The following is a 22,739-nucleotide window of genomic DNA, read 5'->3' on the forward strand; positions in this document are numbered from 1 at the left end:
ATCCATCCATATAATCATGTATAGTTATTTTCGGGAGTTTTAAAAAATTTAAATGTGATTCTTAAACTATTTAAAATAAAGTCCTCCAATGCATCCATGTTCCAAAAATCCACTCTCTTTTAATATAAAAAATCATGTAGATTCACTCATTTTTTATTGTAGATTCACTCATTTTGCTCCCTGTGTAGTCCCTATTGGAATCTCAAAAGGGTTTATATTTAGAAATGGAGGGAGTATTTTTTGATATAAAAAGTGTAGATATATGAACATGTATGTAAGATAATTGAATTGAGGATCACGCATAGGGAAAATGATTTCCAATCTCAAGGGAAGATGGCATAATAAGGTGGAGAGGTCCAGTGGTGGACAAGTGATCAAGGAGATGAAGTCGTATCTCCAACGTTTTCAGGGGTTCAAGCTACAGTTTGTGAGAAGAGGAGCAAATATGGCTGCACATGTGTGTGCACGGGAGGCTCTTACTATTACCATTAGCTCTATTAGTCTCAAATGTAATCCCTGAGTACCTGATCGAGGTTGTTCAGTCAGAATCTGTTCCGCCAAGCTATGAATAAAGTGCCATGTTGGGCGGTTCTCAAAAAAAAGAAAAAAGAAATCTCAAGGAAAGAGAAGGAACTTGTCTTTGCATAGGAGTGAATCAATCCAAAAACTGATCATAGTTATGAACAAAACTCTGTATGCCCAGCGACAACGATCAGGGTTCTTGGGCTAATGAGGCACCCAGGTTTGTTGACCACTTTGGCCTTCAGGGAAGAAGTTTGCTCAACTACATTGCGTATTTTTCGCAACAACAACAAAAAAAAAACATTGCGTAGGACTAAAAAAATATCTGGTTGCTGTAAGAAAGACTTTCACATTCGCTGATATACATCACATTAAGATCGTCAAACGGCAACATAGCCCTAGGATGTACTTACAGTGGTCAGGATTCAGGCGCTAGTGACCAAGTTTGTTCACCTTCAGAGATAGAAAAGTTTGTTCACCTTCAGAGATGAAAAGTTTGTTCAGGTGGTACATTCTCACCCAGATAAAAGAGCAAGTTGTACATCCGAATACATCCCATTAAGAATTTGAGACCAATCATAAGATCTGAAGCGTACATCATGCTAATTAGAAGTTCACGACTAGATGGTACATACCATAGCACTATGACAAGGATAACCAGAACCAGGCTGGTTGATCAACATACTACTAACTAATAACTTAAGTTGCACAATAACATATCACTAGGATAAAGATGGGCAGAACCCAGGCTGGGTTGGTTGATCGCAAAGCTTCAGCAGAGCAAGACGAGAATCTGCACACCCCTCTGTTGATAAAGCTTCAGTAGAGCAAACCCTGCTGGATTGATCACACAGCTTCAGGAGGTCAAAACCATGTCGGGCGCCACTGGCCAGCATCATGTGCAGGTGCTGCAGTCTGAGACATCAATGGCGTGATCCTCTCATTTCGCATGTTGTACACACCAGAGTCACGAAATGGACTCGAAAAATACTTCGGATGGGGATAGTCACAAATGAAGTAGATGCAATCTTCTTCAGATCCGCTGCATTCTCTAGCAGGCATGGACTTGGAGCCATGCTGGCCAATAAAGAGAGCATGCCCACCCAACTCTTTGATCCTTCTCCATCGGCAAGGGTTGGAGTGGAAGTCTGCCTCAAGGACAACAAACCCACCAGTCTGCATATTTTCAAACACATAATCCCTAGAGAGAGGGCCTATGCGACGAATAAATCGTCTAACCATCAACAGTCTACCACCACATTCAACTAGATATAACCTGTATGTACACACTTCCTCTCTGGGAATGCATTCTGGTCCTCCACGACAGTCACCCAAAGACTCAATTACGCATTCGATCTTCGGCTTACTACCAAGGTTGTTATGAAACTTAAGGCTGAAGAGCTTGCCAAAGACAGACACCGCGTACAACTTTCCATCAAAGAAGGCAACATCAAATAGGTGCTGCAATGGCTTCCTATTGCCCTGTACCATGTAAGTGGCAATCGGTGGCTGGCTAATGCAAAGTGTACCATTGCCACCATCCTTGGTCAATGCCGCAATGAGGGAATCAGGTGATATGTCCAGGGCCGAGGGTGTGACCAACTTGTACAAAAGTTGCTTAGGATCAGATTCATAATGCGCCTCACGCCGCCAAACTGTGACCAGATTAGGAAACTCGAACGTGGTCTTGGAGAAAGGGTTCATCAACGTGCATGTGTCATCACTGCTCATGAGGAATAACTAGTTGTCGACAGAGCCACAGCAACTAGCATCATCTGGTACAGGCATGCGGTGAACCTCGCCTCCTGGGATGCTGAAGAAGGTACCATCAGGGAGGGTGAGCCACGGGAATGGGAGGGGAAGCTGTTGTAGCAGACCATTAGAGCACCATGGGTGACAGACTGCCCTCAGACGAACACGGTCAGCTAGGGAAGGGAGGCGCTTGAGGACAAGGCCCAGGAGTTTCGGCGGAAGATCTGACCAAGGTCTATACTGTGGAGCCACCATCACGCAAGTCTACAAGAGAAGAAATATGAGTCATAGTTAAAACAGAATAAAAACTGCAACTTGCGATGCTTATTGTACAATTCTAACAACAAAGGCCATCAACTCAGTATAATAAAAGAAGCTGAAGAAGTTCAGAGCATAATGAGAATATGAAGATGCGGCAGAAACCATCCATCCACCAGACAGAAAGAAAGTACTAGTAAAACTAAATCCACCATACCACCTAACCTTGCACTACGTATGCCTGCAGTAAGCAGTAAGTAGTAACTGCAACTAAACTTAGACAGTGCGCTTAGGCATTTTTCTTCAGAGAATGAGGAGCATGAACAAAAAAGAGAGTAAGGATCCTTTGACTGGCGTCTTATGACTAGAAATAACAACAGGAGCAGAGTATGACGAGCTATAAAATAATTTTGTTCTTGTGATGGCCCCACATCAGTGATCCTCCTAGTCGAAGTACACATGTCATTTCCATTTTTGTTTTAGACTAAAAAGGCTCACGGCATTCATATGTGATATGTGGTGTGTGTTGAAAAGGAAGTGTTGTGTTATTCAAGTACATGGCGAAGACGAAGCGCATCCCAGAAAAGTATATTACTGGATATCTTTTGTTTGTAGGGCAATTGTCGGATCAAATGAACTCCGTTGTCTCAACTAAAAGAAAACAAGTTTTCTTCGATGAGGTAAAGTGGCAATCTGTGCCACTCTGCTTCATGTAGAGCATGCTGAAACGGTGATAGGCCTGCACCGGACAGCCAAGTATATATTTCCTCACCATTTGTACCAGGCGGAATAGATAGATCTACTGAAAGGAACAAATTTTGGGTAGGTAAAGTAGTAATCTGCAAAACATGTGCCATTTCTTTTCTTTTCTTTCAGGAACAGGGTGAAACAACGGGAGATGCGCGTCAGATAAAAACTGCACTACCACTGCACAGATGATAGATCTACTGAAAGAAAGAAACAATGTTGGTCAGGCGGAGCATCGATCTGCCCAACCAGCTCAAGTGCTAAAATCCTAGGTGTAGGTAGGCACTGTCACATCGCGGAGACGGAGGAGCTCACCGCTTACGAGTCTTGAGCGCCTAGTGGCCTGGCCTGGCCAGCGAGAGAGGAAGAGGAGGAGGAGGACGGAGCCGGGCGCCGGCAGCTGGATCTGGAATTTCCCGCGAGGCTCACATCAGGATTCAGGAGGAGCTAGGGTTCGCAACCTAGCTGTGGGTGGGGAGGAGAAGGGGAACAGGATATGGCATGGAAAGCTAGGTGTTGGTTTTCTCTCACTTGATACGAAAGTGTGTTCATTTCTACACTTTTTTTTTTCTGTTTGAAGAAATAGTTTAAAAAAATCACAAAGATGGCTCTGATATAATATGATAGACATCAAAACATTATAATAATTAATTGAGATTCTTGAACCGCGAGACGACCATTGCGACCACCATATGGAGCCCCTGATGTGTCATTATCGCAGCTCCCACTCCAGGGCCAAGGAGTTATACTCTTCAGTCGCCCAAGTGTTAGCCGCGGCGGTGGCAGTCTCTTCAGCAGCCTAGTTCTCGGCGGCCTCCTTGTCAGCTTCGAATTGCTGCTCATGGTGATGGTGAAGGCTGCGAATACGTAGTGGAAGTAGACGAACGAAGGCGAGCAATCCCATAGGAGACACCCCCAAAAACCTAAATTGCCTCTCTCCCATACAGGATCTCGAGAGGCGGGGTTTCGGAGGTATGCTCTCTGATCATTGGTGCCAGCAATAATAGAGAGTGGAACGACGGTGGCAGTGCACGTGGGGGCAGAGAAAATGTGATATGTTCTTCATTACGGCTAGGGTTAGCCTCCACCTTCAACATATAGCCTTGGCCGGGTGGTGAGATGTGGGCTGAACCCATGTTTGAGTCGATAATAGCCCATGATCTGACGTCTTAGATCATGACTCGTCTGCTAAAGACTTCTCCGTTCCTGCCAACAAAAAGTAAGCGCAAGCGTAGAAGTGACATAGGTCTGAGCTCGGCTTGGCTCATTCTCGAAACATGACGCGCGCGCATGCTGTGGCGAGGTGGGCAGCGAAGGAGGAATGTGCGGGAACCACTTCTCTTTTCAAGCTCCAATAGGATGTGGAAGAATAACCCTTGTAAAATGGTTCAACTCTTTCTTCAAATCTTGGGTGGGACTAAACTTTCCACTACTAGTCGCGTAACCCACATAGGCCCTTAAGAGTTTTTTAGAAATTGTTTAGATGGTTTAACAAAATCTGATGTACGAGGGGGACTACACCTATGTCAGGGTTAGTGCGAAAGGTAGATAAGGGCTTGACCTGTTTTTGTCCCCTTGAAAGTCACTGGTGAAGAAAGGAACACTAGTAGAAAAAGGGCCTAATGTGAAGCACATTAGTCCCGGTTTGTAACTGAACCGACACTAATGTGATCATTGGTGCCGGTTCCAATGGCTAGGCGGGCGACACCCATTAGTACTGGTTCATGGCTAACCTTTAGTATCGCTTCGTGCCACGAACCGGTACTACAGAGGCGGTGGCAGGCTGGTGGCAGGCTGCGGCCCCCACCAGCACCTTTAGTACCGGTTCATACCACGAACCAGTACTATAGATGAACCGTTAGTTAATTTTTTTTGCTATTGAAGAATATTATAGCTATGTTTAAGTGGATCATAACAAAATTAGTCCCACCTCGCCAAGCGAGAGGGATTGGCAGCAGTTTTATAAGCCCTGAGTGCAGAGACGAGGAACGATGAAGGAGAGGCGCAATGCTCACCTGCACGTTGCTTAGCTTCAGGCCTTGAGGCAACGTGTCGCTAAGCATCGCGACTCTCCTTCATTTTTAATAACTAATTTTAACTCTGGACTTTTTTGGTTCATTATGCACCATTTAAAGGCACATCATCAATGTTCAACTCTTTTCTGCCTTCATTTGCTATCATTTACGGAAAAGGTTCAACTCCGGACTTAATTTTCAGCTCATTTACTGATTTTTTTTAACTAAATGACCCTGAAATTGAAATGCACTACAAATGAACTCTGAAAAAGTTGAAAGTTGGCATGGTATCATCATTCCACCCATATAGCATGTGCAAAAAAGTATAGAGGGCTACGGTAAAAACTGGATGCACTTCGTGTACAAAATGGACAATCTCTTACGAAGTATCAGGATTTCGGACGAAAACTCATATGTTACAAAGGCATTTCATTTTTCTAAACATATTACAACTCCAGACTTTTCGTGCGTTCAGTATGCACCATTCAAAGCCATGTCATTGACTTTCAACCCTTTTTGACATCATTTGCTAATTTTCAGCTCATTTACTGATTTTTTAGCTAAATGACCCTGAAATTGAAAAGCACTACAAATGAACTCTGAAAAGGTTGAAAGTTGACATGGTATCATCATTCCACCCACATAGCATGTGCAAAAAAGTAGAGAGGGTTACAGCGAAAACTGGATGCACTTCTTGTACAAAATGGACAATCTCTTTCGAAGTATCAGGGTTTCGGAAGAAAACTCATGTGTTGCAAAGGCATTTCATTCTTTTAACTTATTACAACTCCAAACTTTTTGTGCGTTCAGTATGCACCATTCAAAGCCACGTCATTGACTTTCAATCCTTTATGACATCATTTGCTAATTTTCAGCTTATTTACTGATTTTTTAGCTAAATGACCCTGAAATTGAAAAGCCCTATAAATGAACTCTTAAAAGGTTGAAAGTTGGCATGGTATCCATTCCACACCCACATAGCATGTGCAAAAAACTAGAGAGGGTTACAGCAAAAATTGGATGCACTTCATGTACAAAATGGACAATCTCTTTCGAAGTATCAGGGTTTCGGACGAAAACTCATGTGTTGCAAAGGCATTTCATTTTTTAAAACTTACTACAACTCCAGACTTTTTGTGCGTTCAGTATGCACCATTCAAAGCCACACCATTGACTTTCAACCCTTTTTGACCATTTGCTAATTTTCAGCTAATTTACTGATTTTTTAACTAAATGACTCTGAAATTGAAAAGCACTATAAAAAGAACTCTGAAAAGGTTGAAAGTTGGCATGGTATCATCATTCCACTCACATAGCATGTGCAAAAAAGTAGAGAGGGTTACGGCAAAACTGGATGCACTTCGTGTACAAAATGGACAATCTCTTTCGAAGTATCAAGGTTTCAGACGAAAACTCATGTGTTACAAAGGCATCCATTTTTTTAAACTTATTACAACTCCAGACATTTTGTGTGTTCTACATGCACCATTCAAAGCCACGTCATTGACTTTCAACCCTTTCTGACATCATTTGCTAATTTTCAGCTCATTTACTGTTTTTTAGCTAAATGACCCTGAAATTGAAACTACAAATGAACTCTGAAAAGGTTGAAAGTTGGCATGGTATCATCATTCCACACCCACATAGCATGTGCAAAAAACTAGAGAGGGTTACGGCAAAAACTGGATGCACTTCATGTAGAAAATGGACAATCTCTTTGGAAGTATCAGGGTTTCAGACGAAAACTCATGTGTTACAAAGGCATTTCATTTTTTAAACTTATTACAACTCCAGACTTTTTGTGCGTTCAGTATGCACCATTCAAAGCCACACCATTGACTATCAACCCTTTCTGACATCATTTGCTAATTTTCAGCTCATTTTCTGATTTTTTTAACTAAATGACTCTGAAATTGAAAAGCACTATAAAAAGAACTCTGAAAAGGTTGAAAGTTGGCATGGTATCATCATTCTACTCACATAACATGTGCAAAAAGTAGAGAGGGTTACGGCAAAAACTGGATGCACTTCGTGTACAAAATGGACAATCTCTTTCGAAGTATCAAGGTTTTAGACGAAAACTCATGTGTTACAAAGGCATCCATTTTTTTAAACTTATTACAACTCCAGACTTTTTGTGCGTTCTGTATGCACCATTCAAAGCCACGTCATTGACTTTTAACCCTTTCTGACATCATTTGCTAATTTTCAGCTCATTTATTAATTTTTTTAACTAAATGACCTTGAAATTGAAAAGCACTACAAATGAACTTTGAAAATGTTGAAAGTTGGCATGGTATGATCATTCCACTCCCACATAGCATGTGCAAAAAAGTAGAGAGAGTTACGGCAAAAATTGGATGCACTTCATGTACAAAATGGACAATCTCTTTCGAAGTATCAGGGTTTCGGACGAAAACTCGTGTGTTACAAAGGCATTTCAATTTTTAAATAACCAAAGTATTACCAAATTGAATATAGTGATAAAACACACTAATATTAACATAAGAAAAAAGAATCACTGGAAAATCGTTTTTTAAAGTAAAGTTATTCCCAAACTAGTGATTCACACAAATTTCAAATAATTCAAATTTGAAAACTTCTGGCACTAACGAAAGTTTTTTACCTAAAGCAAAAATATTCACAAAGAAATTATAAATACAGCAAAAAAACAACTCCGAAATAAATAAAAGAAAATAAATAAAGCAGAAAAGAAAAAAAAGAAAAAAATTAAATAAAAAAAGCCCACCTATTGGGCCACAACGGCCTGCATACGACTACAAACCCAACCTGTTGTTGGGCCAGGATGTAGGCGCGCAAGCCTAGTAGGCCCAACAGGGCAGGACAACAGAGGTAGGCCCAAAAGGCCTGCTTTAGAGAGGAGCTCGATAAAGCTGCCGTGGCTGGGTTTATAAATCAGTGCAGCTGCTCTTCGCTCGGCGAGGTGGGACTAGACTTTGTGCACAGCACCAGGGCCAGCGTACCCCCATTAGTACCGGTTCGTGGCTTGTAGGACCTTGAGAAGAGGTGTCTAGAGGGGGGGGGTGATTAGACACAAAGTACCAAAGTTGCAGTTTTTAAAATTTCCTTTGGTTTAAGTGGAGTTTAGGCACAAGTTTAACATTCACAACGTATAGCAAGCAAGCATGCAAAGAGTATATGAGCAGCGGAAAGTAAAGCATGCAACTTGCAAGAATGTAAAGGGAAGGGTTTGGAGGATTCAAACGCAATTGGAGACACGGATGTTTTTGGCGTGGTTCTGATAGGTGGTGCTATCGCACATCCACGTTGATGGAGACTTCAACCCACGAAGGGTAATGGTTGCGCGAGTCCACGAAGGGCTCCACCCACGAAGGGTCCACGAAGAAGCAACCTTGTCTATCCCACCATGGCCGTCGCCCATGAAGGACTTGCCTCACTAGCGGTAGATCTTCACGAAGTAGGCGATCTCCTTGCCCTTACAAACTCCTTGGTTCAACTCCACAATCTTGTCGGAGGCTCCCAAGTGACACCTAGCCAATCTAGGAGACACCACTCTCCAAGAAGTAACAAATGGTGCATTGATGATGAACTCCTTGCTCTTGTGCTTCAAATGATAGTCTCCCCAACACTCAACTCTCTCTCATAGGATTTGGATCTAGTGGAAAGAAGATTTGAGTGGAAAGCAACTTGGGGAAGGCTAGAGATCAAGATTCATATGGTAGGAATGGAATATCTTGGCCTCAAACATGAGTAGGTAGTTCTCTTTCAGAAATGGTAAGTTGGAAGTGTAGGTTTAGTCTGATGGCTCTCTCCACGAATGAAGAGGAGGTGGAGGGGTATATATAGCCTCCACACAAAATCTAATCGTTACACACAATTTACAAACTTGATGGGACCGATTCAACAAACTCGGTCAGACCGATTTAGTAAACCTAGTGACCGTTAGTGATTTTCGGTGGGACCGAAATGCAACTCGGTGAGACCGATTCGGTTAGGGTTAGGGCATAACGTAATCTCGGTAAGACCGATTACACAAACTCGGTGAGACCGATTTTGGTAATTAGCTAACCAGAGAGTTGGTCAGGCAAACTCGGTGGGACCGAATCATCAAACTCGATGGGAACGATTTTGATAATAAGTTAACCACAGAGTTTGCATTGTAATCTCGGTAGTACCGATTGCTCAAACTCGGTGAGACCAATTTTGATAATGGACATACGCCGAGAGATTACAATCCCATCTCGGTGAGACCGAGATCCCTATCGGTGAGACCGGTTTGCCTATGGTTTGTGGCAGTGGCTAAGACATCCAAACTCGGTGGCGCCGGATAGGAAGAATCGGTGGGGCCGAGTTTGACTTTAGATTTTGGGACATATATGTGGAAGTGAGAAAGTAGTTGAGGGTATTTGGAGCATATCACTAAGCACTTGAAGCAAGAGGCTCATTAAGCAACACCTCATCCCTCCTTGATAGTATTGGCTTTTCCTATAGACTCAATGTGATCTTGGATCACTAAAATGTAAAATGAAGAGTCTTGAGCTTGAAGCTTGAGCCAATCCTTTGTCCTTAGCATCTTGAAGGAGTTCCCACATCCTTTAGTCCATGCCACTCCATTGTTGAACTTATCTGAAACATATTAGATAAAAGTGTTAGTCCAACAAGAGATATGTTGACATTAATTACCAAAACCACCTAGGGAGCACTTGTGCTTTCAATCTCCCCCTTTTTGGTAATTGATGACAACATACATCAAAGCTTTAGATAAAGATATAAAGAGTAGCAAGTAAAGCTTTGGAAAGACATGTAACAAGCATAGACTCCCCCTACATGTATGCAATCATGTGAATATGGAATATAGAATCATGTGAGTATGGAATATAGAATCATGTGAGAGTATAACCAAGATAGAGCAGGCAATGTGTTACATGTATCTTGGCCATATGCATCAGAGCAAAGAATATTAAAGAAAATACCTTCATGCCCATGAGTCCTTCTTGCAAACAGTATGTACATCAGCAAGAATTCCTCATTCCCATGATTGTGATGCATATACTTACCTTGTAGTCTTGAGTTGGCTTAGGATGGAATGAACCTGTGAAAATAAGGTTAGATAACACAGATGCACCTACTAGCCAGAGCAAACAAAAGAAACCACAAGAATACCTAGACTGGGATGACATGTAGAGAGCGAGTACTAAGTACTACATTGGATTAGACATGTCCCCAAGAGTAAAGATATGCAATGAATTTGAATGATTTCTTTCCCTTAGATGTCTTGCTCCCCCTGAATCTAGCATGGGATATTGGGAGAAGATATGGAACAGAAAATCAGAGCTGAAAGATATAAATGAACAGAGCTAATGCAAATAAGCACATATGATCATGTCTTTCCCCTTAAGAAGACCTATGGCATCTCTCCTCTTGAACACCAAGCATCTGGGATCCTTGAGAAATACTCTCTACTAGTATTCTCTCCCCCTGGAGATCTCTCTCTCCCCCTGAAGGATCTCTCTCTCCCTCTCTGATGTGATCTCTTTAAGTGATAAGCTTTGATGTGATCTCTCTCCCCCTTTGACATCAATTTCCAAGAAGGGTTTTCTGGAATCTGTTGAATGGGTTTGATCCTTGAGTCACAGTACAAAGCATTGATAAAAATTGTGATGCTTGTAGAGGACAAGATTCATTGGATGGAGTCGGGTTAGAAGAAATACAGAATAAGTGGCAAACTAATTTTCCTGTTGTGAAATCGGAGGCACCGAGTGGTATGCTTCGGTGATACCGAAAGTTTTCTCTTGGACCGAAAATAACAAATCGGTGTAACCGAGTTCATCGTAGAGAAAACACTTGTCACCTCAGCTCACTAGACTAATAAGATCTCACAAAGATTTGCAAGGAATTTACTGAAAGATGTGCAATAAATTTGATGCAGAAAATGTAGAGAAAACAGAAGGAAATTTAGATGAAGTTTTTAAAAAAAAGGGGAAACAAATATGCATGAGATGAATGAAAAAAAACACAGAAAAGAACATAAGAGAACTTCATCTAGAGATGGTCGGTGACAGAGTCACCTATGTTAGAGTATATTGACTTAGGAGTCAAGTGAGATCGCTTGATCATAGGTCATACTCATCGTTTAAGCTCAAAATGGGGTTGCCATTTTTCATTTAAGCATCTTGATGTATTCACATCTTGTCGAGTTGCTTTAACTCATGACTTGGAGTAAAGCTTCTCTAAGATGGAATAACATACCTTGGTTGGTGGTGTTGTCCATGTAGTTGAACTTGCGTGGGTTGCTCAAGGTTGATGTAGCGCATCAAGAGTTGGGAGCACCACTTGTAATTTGAGTCCATCTACCTACATGGGTTAGTTCTTGCAAGGAAGAGCACTTGTGTATCCAAAAATGACAATCATGAAGCTCAACATAGAATTTGTCAAAGGATATGTTTGAATGGTTTTTGTGCTTCCTTGTCTTCAACCACCATAGTGTAGAGACTTGGTGATGTAGAGATTGCTCAAGATATGAGTAGATTACAACCTCATGAAATTTGATTCAACCAAGTACCTACATGGGTTAGATAACATGCAAGATCCAAATATATCCAAGACATAAGATTTTCATCATAAGAGAAATATCAAGGATTAGTCATAAGCTCATGTCTTGCATGTATCCAATGGAGTTTCTACTCCAAGTTTGGAGCATCAATGATGTTCAATTCTCCTCTTAACCTGCAAAACACTTTCTCATCAAGAGGTTTCCTGAATATATCCGCTAGTTGCTTTTCGGTGCGAACATGCTTAAGATCAATGTCACCCTTAGCAACATGATCTCGAATGAAATGATGACAAACTTCAATATGCTTAGTTCGAGAATGTTGCACAGGATTATGACCAATTTTGATAGCACTTTCATTGTCACAAAGCAATGGAACATGTTTCACATATGTCCCATAATCTTTAAGAGTTTGGGTCATCCAAAGTAATTGAGCACAACATGAACTGGCGGCAATGTATTCCGCTTCGGCGGTGGATAAGGATACCGAGTTTTGTTTCTTGGAGGACCAAGACACAAGAGATCTACCAAGAAATTGACAAGTACCCGAAGTGGACTTTCTATCAACCTTGTCTCCGGCATAGTCCGAGTCGGAGTAGCCAACAAGATCGAAAGAGGCCCTCTTAGGATACCAAATGCCAAAATTTGGTGTATGGATTAAGTATCTCACTATCCTTTTCACGACCTTAAGATGACATTCTTTAGGAGCAGCTTGATATCGTGCACACATGCACACACTTAGCATGATATCGGGACGTGAAGCACATAGATATAACAATGAACCAATCATAGAGCGATAAACCTTTTGATCAACTGGTTCACCATCTTTGGTCAAGTCAAGATGTCCACTAGTAGGCATGGGTGTAGACATACCTTTGCATTCTTGCATATTGAACTTCTTGAATAGGTCCTTCGTGTACTTCGTTTGAGAGACAAAGGTACCTTCCTTAGTTTGCTTGATTTGCAAACCAAGAAAGAATTTGAGTTCACTCATCATAGACATCTCAAACTTCTCCGACATTAGCTTCCCAAACTTTTCACTAAAATGAGGGTTAGTTGAACCAAATATAATATCATTAACATAAATTTGGCACACAAAGAGTTCTCCATTAACCCTTTTAGTAAAAAGTGTTGAATCAATTTTCCCAATTTCAAAGCCTTTTTCAATAAGGAACTTGGTCAAGCATTTATACCATGCTCTAGGAGCTTGTTTAAGACCATAAAGAGCTTTGTGAAGTTTGTAAACATGATTGGGTTTCTTAGGATTGATAAAGCCGGGAGGTTGTTTAACATAAACTTCCTCCTCTATTTCACCATTTAGAAAAGCACTTTTAATGTCCATTTGGTACAAGGTGATATCATGGTGATTAGCATAGGCAAGTAAGATGCGAATGGACTCAAGTCTAGCAACGGGGGCGTAAGTCTCACCATAGTCCATACCTTCGACTTGCGTGTAGCCTTGGGCGACGAGACGTGCTTTGTTGCGAACTACTTGTCCATCTTCATCTTGCTTGTTGCGAAACACCCATTTGGTACCGATGATGTTGTGGTTGTTGTCGGGCTTCTCAACCAATGTCCAAACTTGGTTCCTCTCAAAGTTGTGTAGCTCTTCATGCATAGCATTTATCCAATCCGGATCTTCCAATGCTTCTTCAACCTTCATAGGTTCAATGCTAGAGATGAAAGAATAGTTTTCACAAAAGTTAGCTAAACGAGTTTTAGAGCGAGTGATTCTCCCGGTTTGAATATCATTGTAGATTTGCTCGACGGGATGATCTTTAGCAATTCTTGCTCGAACTCGTGAAAGCTTTTGCTTGGGTCTTCATTGAAAATCTTCTTCATCTTGTTCTTCTTCTTGGTCTTCTTCATTGTTGGCGTTGTCGTTCTCTTGTCGTGGTGGAGAAGGAGGTTGTTGACGTTCATCTTGATGCACTTCCTCGTTTTCTTCAACTTGGTGTGTCCCACTTGTGGATGCTTCCGTATCAACTCTTGGTTCACCTTGTCGTGAAGTAGAAGCTTCCACTTGGACGGACGAGGTACTCTCCTTCACCTCCATTGGACGGACCTTGCCAATAGACAAGTCTTGGATTGCTTCCGAAGGATCTTTATCTCCTACATCAATTGGCAATTGCTCTACTTGCGAGCCGTTAGATTCATCAAACTTCACATCTACTGTCTCTTCAACCTTTTGGGTGAAGTTGTTGTAGACACGGTAAGTGTGAGAGTTTGAGCCATAACCTAGTAGGAAACCTTCATGAGACTTAGGAGCAAATTTAGAACGGCGATGCTTATCAAGAATGTAGCACTTTGAGCCGAATACTCGAAAGTATGCAACTTGGGGTTTGTTACCAGTGAGGAGCTCGTATGCTGTCTTGCCGAGTAGCTTGTGAAGATACAAGCGATTTGTTGCATGACAAGCTGTCTCAACCGCTTCTGCCCAAAAGTGCTTCGGCGTCTTGTACTCATCAAGCATCGTTCTCGCCATTTCGATGAGCGCCCTGTTCTTCCTCTCAACAACTCCATTTTCTTGAGGTGTGTACGTAGCCGAGAACTCGTGTGAAATCCCTTCTTCGTCAAGAAAGGTGTCCACATTTGCGTTCTTGAACTCCGTTCCGTTGTCGCTGCGAACCTTCTTGATCTTCACTTCAAATTGATTTTGGGCCTTCCTAGCAAAGTTTTTGAAGATGTTTTGGACCTGCGATTTATCATCGAGAAAGAACGCCCACGTAAATCTGGAAAAATCATCAACTATAACTAGACCAAAAGAATTTCCACCGAGACTCTTGTAAGAGTTGGGACCAAAAAGATCCATCTGAAGTAGCTCAAGTGGCCTCTTTGTGGTCATGATGTTCTTCACGGGATGCCTTCCTCCAACCTGTTTACCTGCCTGACAAGCACCTCAAAGTCTATCCTTATCAAATATGACATCATTAACTCCAAGGATATGATTTCCCTTAATAAGCTTGTCAAGGTTTCGCATACCAACATGAGCTAATCGTCTATGCCATAACCAACCTTTTGAGGATTTAGCAATGAAGCAAGTTTTAAGTTGAGCCTTTTTAGTGAAATCAACAATGTATAGATCACCTCTACGCACACCGGTAAAGACCATTTTATGATTGTCTCGATGAAACACTTGGCAATCTACTTCAGTAAATAGGACATTGAAACCGAAATCAGCAAGTCTATATACTAAAAGTAAGTTGTATCCAAGTGATTCAACGAGCATGACATTTTGTATGGAGCTATCATGTGATATGGCCACCTTACCAAGGCCAACCACCTTACCCTTTGAGTTGTCACTGAAAGTGACATACTTTCGAGGACTATCATTATAAGCAAGCTCATGAAACATGTCTTTATCTCCGGTCATGTGATCGGTACATCCACTATCAAGAACCCATTCCTTTCCTCCTGACATATATCCCCGAAGATTTGCCATAAGACCAAAATGTCTCATTGCATCATCAAGGTCGAAGTCACTATCATCATCCTCATCATAGTATCCATGTTCAACATCGTCATGTGGTGGATCAAATCCTAGAGAGGGTGATTCGTTAGAGTGAGTTTGACAATAATCTTGCTTATGAATTTTTATAGCTTCGGAAATAATATCACTAATAATTCCAACATCTCCTTTGGCACGCATAAGGTTTGTAAGTTCAAATAGACGATCACCAAACATAGGATCACCAGTATTCATTTTACTCAAAGCAATAGAATTATGGAGAATTTCATCAAGATTTTTCAAAGAATAATCTGGAAATCGTTCCTCAAGAAATTTCCATATAGTGTAGGCACACTTAAGAGTAGGCAAACATCCAATCAAGTTTCTAGGCAATCCTCTAATAATAAGTTCGGCAGTTCTAAGATTCCTAACCATGTCAATTGACTCATCATGGGTAGGATGCATAGGGTCAACATAAGGTGCACAAGGGCTAGCAATGTACTTGTTCAAATGATATTGATTGAAGATTACAAGCATCTCATTTTTCCATTCATGAAAATACTCTCCATCAAGAATAGGCACTCTATGTCTAAGACTCCCCAAAGTAGACTCATCCATCTTCCTCCAATGGTGATTAAACCAAGGCAATTGAGACCAATGCTCTGATACCACTTGTAGGACCTTGAGAAGAGGTGTCTAGAGGGGGGGGGTGATTAGACACTAAGTACCAAAGTTGCAGTTTTTAAAATTTCCTTTGATTTAAGTGGAGTTTAGGCACAAGTTTAACATTCACAACGTATAGAAAGCAAGCATGCAAAGAGTATATGAGCAGCGGAAAGTAAAGCATGCAACTTGCAAGAATGTAAAGGGAAGGGTTTGGAGGATTCAAATGCAATTGGAGACACAGATGTTTTTGGCATGGTTCCGATAGGTGGTGCTATCGTACATCCACGTTGATGGAGACTTCAACCCACGAAGGGTAACGGTTGCGCGAGTCCACGGAGGGCTCCACCCACGAAGGGTCCACGAAGAAGCAACCTTGTCTATCCCACCATGGCCGTCGCCCACGAAAGACTTGCCTCACTAGCGGTAGATCTTCACGAAGTAGGCGATCTCCTTGCCCTTACAAACTCCTTGGTTCAACTCCACAATCTTTTCGGAGGCTCCCAAGTGACACCTAGCCAATCTAGGAGACACCACTCTCCAAGAAGTAACAAATGGTGCGTTGATGATGAACTCTTTGCTCTTGTGCTTCAAATGATAGTCTCCCCAACACTCAACTCTCTGTCATAGGATTTGGATCTGGTGGAAAGAAGATTTGAGTGGAAAGCAACTTGGGGAAGGCTAGAGATCAAGATTCATATGGTAGGAATGGAATATCTTGGCCTCAACACATGAGTAGGTAGTTCTCTCTCAGAAATGGTAAGTTGGAAGTGTAGGTTTAGTCTGATGGCTCTCTCCACGAATGAAGAGGAGGTGGAGGGGTATATATAGCCTCCACACAAAATCTAACCTTTACACACAATTTACCAAACTCGGTGGGACCGATTCAACAGACTCGGTCGGACCGATTTAGTAAACCTAGTGACCGTTAGTGATTTTCGGTGGGACCGAAATGCAACTCGGTGAGACCGATTCGGTTAGGGTTAGGGCATAACGTAATCTCGGTAAGACCAATTACACAAACTCGGTGAGACCGATTTTGGTAATTAGCTAACCAGAGAGTTGATCAGGCAAGCTCGGTGGGACCAAATCATCAAACTCGGTGGGAACGATTTTGATAATAAGTTAATCACAGAGTTTGCATTGTAATCTCGGTAGTACCGATTGCTCAAACTCGGTGAGACCAATTTTGATAATGGACATACACAGAGAGATTACAATCCCATCTCGGTGAGACTGAGATCCCTATCGGTGAGACCGATTTGCCTAGGGTTTGTGGCAGTGGCTAAGACATCCAAACTCGGTGGCGCCGGATAGGAAGAATCGGTGGGGCCGAGTTTGACTTTAGATTTTGGGACATATATGTGGAAGTGAGAAAGTAGTTGAGGGTATTTGGAGCATATCACTAAGCACTTGAAGCAAGAGGCTCATTAAGCAACACCTCATCCCTCCTTGATAGTATTGGCTTTTCCTATAGACTCAATGTGATCTTGGATCACTAAAATGTAAAATGAAGAGTCTTGAGCTTGAAGCTTGAGCCAATCCTTTGTCCTTAGCATCTTGAAGGAGTTCCCACATCCTTTAGTCCATGCCACTCCATTGTTAAACTTATCTGAAACATACTAGATAAAAGTGTTAGTCCAACAAGAGATATGTTGACATTAATTACCAAAACCACCTAGGGAGCACTTGTGCTTTCATGGCTCCAACCAGTACTAAAGGGGGTTTATTTAGTATCGGTTGCATCCTTGACCCGGTACTAAAGGGGGACGCTTCCCGCCTTTTCGCCTAGCCAAATCTGATCTTTAGTACCGGTTGGTGGCTCCAACCGGTACTAAAGGTCCATCCTATATAAACAACACTTACGAAAAAATCAGTTTCTTCTCCTCTTCCTCTGCTTTAACCTCGTCGCATCGTCGCCTGTCCCCGTCGCCGCCCCCATCGCGCGCGGTCGCCGTCACCGTCCCCATCGCCGCGCCCGTCCCCGTCGCCGTGCGCGCCCGTCCCCGTCGTTGCACGCCGCCCCCGGCCCGTCCCCGTCGCGTGCCACCCCGGCCTACCCTCGTCGCCGCCCCCATCGCCTCGCATCGCCGGCCATCGCCCTGCTGTAAGGCTGCCCCCTGCCGCGCCATGGCCACCCTCACACACACAGTACACACACAGAGAGAGAGAGAGAAATGGTATAAAGATGAATTCGAATTCGATAGAAATGTTAGATATTAATGTCAAATGTTAGATGAATTAGCTAGATATTAATGTTAGATGATTTAGTTTTTTATACTTTTAGTTTATAGATGAATTAGATATATTAATGTTAGATATTAGCATGATTAATTAACTTAGCAATTTGATGAAATTGTTCAAAATGAATGCCCATGGTAAACTCTATTGACAAATTAATCTAGCAACCCACGATGAACACAAAGGCCAAGATAGCAAAAAATATTGACTCCATCACAATATTTTCTTTGACATCAAATGTTAATAATAGATCATAACTCATACGAATAGACAACCTGGTAAAGTTTGTGCTGGCTGGTCATCTTGATTTTCCTATCAGCAGTTTCCTTGAAATTAATAGAACTAGTTGAATTCTATATGAGATTTGAATTAGTAAGTGCTTAGTTGAATTAGTAAGAAAATTAATAAGTGCTTAGTTGAATTAGTAGTTAAAAATTAATAGAACCAATTTATGTTTAGTAAGAAAATTAGGTATATGAGATTTGATGATAAAATTAATTTTTTACGATAGAACTAGTTTATTTTTAGTAAGAAAATTAATAGAACTAGTTTATTTTTAGTAAGTGTTTAGTTGAATTAGTTGAACTAGGGTATTTATTTATGCTTCTTAATCAAATGAAATGTTCGGATTATAAGATTTTCACTTAATGTTTCAACTATGAACATTGGAAATGTCTAATGACAAAAAGGAATTCGATATGTGCGAATACGGCGAAGACGAGCGCAACATGTGCGACAGGCCTCACCTAGTTGGTGGTAGGCGCTTCAGCATCATGCTGGATGAGAACTTCGAAGTGGATACAGTAAGTCACAATGACAACTCTTTTTTCATAATTAAGCATGACTTTTGTTTCTTTTACTTCAACTTATAATTTTAATTTTTACTATTCTACTAGCGTATCCCCTACCATGCAAGAAAGTATGTCTTGGATAAGGTTGGTTTCAATACTATGGAAACTATGGAGGTAAAAAAGTTAACTTGAGGACCGAGCATGGATATAGTTTTGCCGCAAAATTATACAATTCAGACACCTACACCCATTTTGAATGCAAACAATGGAGAGCACTATGCAAGGCTTATGCATTTGAGCCTGATATGCTTATCCCATTTGATATTCGTCCGGAAGATGATATTGAAGATAATATCAACATCTGGGTCGATGTACAGACGCCTCCAGTTCTACCACTATGCAAGTTTCTCAATCATATTTATGTCTTTGATATTGTTTATTCAAAAATAGTTGACAACTAATTTCTATTGACAGCTTATTTCCATTCAAGCAAACATGTCGAGCGCTTGGTAGACAGGACCTACTACTGTCCCGGGGCTGAACTAAACTGCGAGGAGATAAGTCATTATGTTTCATGGATTGAGGATCTTCATACTGTCAAGCCAAATTATTTTCCTCCAACTTGAAAATCTTAGTACTCAAAACGTGCGACCAATAGTGTTCATACTGAACTATGGTCGCATCTATTTAGGAAAGATGGTAGGGTTTTTACTATTTGTACTCGGTGCCTCCTTTGCATACATTATTTTTAAGCTAAACTTCATTGCGAAGTATGTTACTACGATGATAGTTGTGCCTCAGTGGATCGAGGCTAAAGGTTGCATGTCCATAGTTAGCTTACGGTCAAGACATCCTACATTGCACATGAGTGCATTCAGGATTTCTAAAAGCGAGCAAGTCTTAATAGTCAAAGATTGGAGCAAAATTGTGAAGGATCGCAGAGAAGTACTAGGGGGCAGCAATCAGAAGCGCAGCCCACAATTAGGAGACGTGTTCATCTGCATGTTCCAATATGATGAATGAGGAGTGCTACACATGTTCTATGCTAGCAGCAACAGTGATTAGCTAGCTAGAATGACTATGATGATTAAAGAGTGGTAATGACTATGATGATTATTAGCTTGTTGGTGATGATATGATGCAAGAGTTTTTATATATATTAATATGATGATGATGAGATGAAGATGATGATGATGATGAGTTATTATATCATTGGGTGAAAGAACCGCAACTTAGTTTCAAGTGGATGAATCCTAAGTGATCAAGTAATGGATTATCATGATAATCCATGAATTGATCACTTAGGATCCATCCACTTGAAACTAATCCGCGGTTCTTTCACCTAGTGATTTAATAACCCATTATAATGTAAAAACAATCTCTACGGTTCTATGAGAAATTATATTTATATATATGCATAACGTGTACAATATGTAGTAAAATACCAGCAAATCAAAAAAATGGAAAACACAAACTAAAGGAAAAGATAAATAATAAAACCAAAACCCCAAAACCTTTTAGTACTAGTTGGTGTTACCAACTAATAATCCCCAAGTGCAGGGAATCATCGTAGCAATTTCCAAAGGTGGAAGTGATAAGTATAGAGTGTCGAACCCACAAGGAGCTAAAGGTAAGATCAATATTCTCTCAAGCCCTATCTACAACTAATACGACTCTACGTACACCGAATGTTTGCTTCCAACTAGAAACAAGAAATAAAACTACGTTGTGGGTATGAAGAGGATAACTTTGCATGATATCGGAGAGCTAAAATATTAAAGTTGGTGCTGTTATCATAAAGTTAGAATATATTACTAAATATTATAAATAGCGAGTGTGGAATAATGATGGATCGGTGTGCGGAATTATCCTAGGCAATTGTTAACAAGACCGGTAATCACTATTGCAATTTCATGTGAGGGAGAGGCATAAGCTAACATACTTTCTCTTCTTGGATCATATGCACTTATGATTGGAACTCTAGCAAGCATCCGCAACTACTAAAGATCATTAAGGTAAAACCCAACCATAGCATTAACATATCAAGTCCCCTTTATTCCCATACGCCGTGACCCACTTATCCGTGTTTATGCTTATGTCACTCAAGCAACACAGACAGTAAGTAAACCATGGACATATTGCAACACCCTATAGCGGGAATCCCTCACGCTTGCGCGACACGAAGGGAACAATAGGACAACACCAAAATAAATCATACAACTCATACCAATCTAGACATCAATAAACCCAAAGACAAAGGATATCTACTCAAAACATCATAAGATGGCAACACATCATTGGATCATAATATGTGGCATAAAGCACCATGTTCAAGTAGGGATTATAGCGGGGTGCAGGAGAGTGGACCGTGTAAAAGAGATGAGGATGGTGATGATGATGTTGATGTTGATGAAGACGATCACTGCGGCGATGGTTCCCCTCCCGATGGCACTCCGGCGCCACCGAGAGAGAGAAGGAGAAGTTCTCCCCCTTGTGCTTCCTCCTCCATGGCCTCCCCCTGGATGGGGAGAGGTTCCCCCTCTGGTCCTTGGCCTTCATGGCGATGATGGCCCCTCCGAGATCCTTCCCCATGGCCTCCGGTGATGTTGGCCCCCTCTGGCAGGGTGCCAAAGAGGGCCTAGATTGATTTCTCGTGGCTACAGAGGCTTGCGGCGGTGGAACTTCCGATCTAGGTTATTTCCCAAAGGTTTCTGTATTTATAGGAGGAGTTGGCGTTGATTTCACGTCAGGGGGCCCCTCGGGGAGTCCACGAGGCAGGGGGCGCGCCCCCACCCTCGTGGGGCCCACGGGACTCCCCTCCGATACATTTTTATTCCAGTATTTTTCATATTTCCAGAAAAAATCTCCGTTGATTTCAGCGCGTTCTGAGAACTTTTATTTCTACACAAAAACAACACCATGGTAGTTCTGCTAAAAACAGCGTGAGTCCGGGTTAGTTCTAATCAAATCATACCAAAATCATATAAAACTATTGTAAACATGGCATGAATACTTCATAAATAATTGATACGTTGGAGACGTATCAACATCCCCAAGCTTAATTCCTGCTCGTCCTCGAGTAGGTAAATGATAAAAGAAATAATTTATGAAGTGTGAATGCTAGCAAATGCATAAGTTTGATAAATTATAATTTCAACCACCTTTTCTAGCATCATTATATGTCATAACAATAGCTCATCTCATAAAACTTTTCATGATCAAGTAACAAGCTATTCACATGTTAAAGTATATATCATAAACTTTCTTGAAACTAACAAACTATATTCTCATTCATCAAACAATTGCAATTCATCTTATTTTCAGGAAGGGTCTATGTTAGAGCTTTTATTTAGCAAACTCCACATACTCAACTATCATTTAATCTTTCATAATTGCTAATACTCATGTGATATTTATGGGTTCAAAGTTTTAATCGGACACGAAGAAAGATAGGGGCTTATAGTTTCGCCTCCCAACCTTTTACCTCAAGGGTAATGTCAACAATAATAATTTATGAAAACCTACATCCAAGTGGATATATATATCCGGATCGCTCCAACACAAAGTGCTTGCCAAAGGAAAAAGTGTAAAAAAGGAAACGTGATGATCACCATGACTCTTGTATAAGGGTAGAAGATAAAAGTAAAAGATAGGCCCTTCGCAGAGGGAGGCAGAGGTTGTCATGCACTTTTATGGTTGGATGCACAAAATCTTAATGCAAAAGAACGTCACTTCATATTGCCGCTTGTGATAAAGACCATTATTATGCA

At 41.3% G+C, this 22,739-nt stretch overlaps 1 protein-coding gene across 1 annotated transcript; it reads right to left on the reverse strand.

The window, feature by feature from the left end:
- Nucleotides 1-882: 882 nt before the first annotated feature.
- Nucleotides 883-3,793, reverse strand: LOC123088029 (uncharacterized). Its single transcript, XM_044510175.1, has 2 exons — nt 3,595-3,793; nt 883-2,538 (listed from the first exon to the last, which is right to left on the reverse strand). Exon 2 carries the CDS (start codon nt 2,251-2,253, stop codon nt 1,387-1,389), a length of 867 nt encoding a protein of 288 aa, XP_044366110.1. The 5' UTR covers nt 2,254-2,538; nt 3,595-3,793; the 3' UTR covers nt 883-1,386.
- Between the last annotated feature and the right edge of the window lie 18,946 nt (nt 3,794-22,739).

Source organism: Triticum aestivum, chromosome 4A (genome assembly GCF_018294505.1).
Source record: "Triticum aestivum cultivar Chinese Spring chromosome 4A, IWGSC CS RefSeq v2.1, whole genome shotgun sequence".
Lineage (NCBI taxonomy): Eukaryota > Viridiplantae > Streptophyta > Magnoliopsida > Poales > Poaceae > Triticum > Triticum aestivum.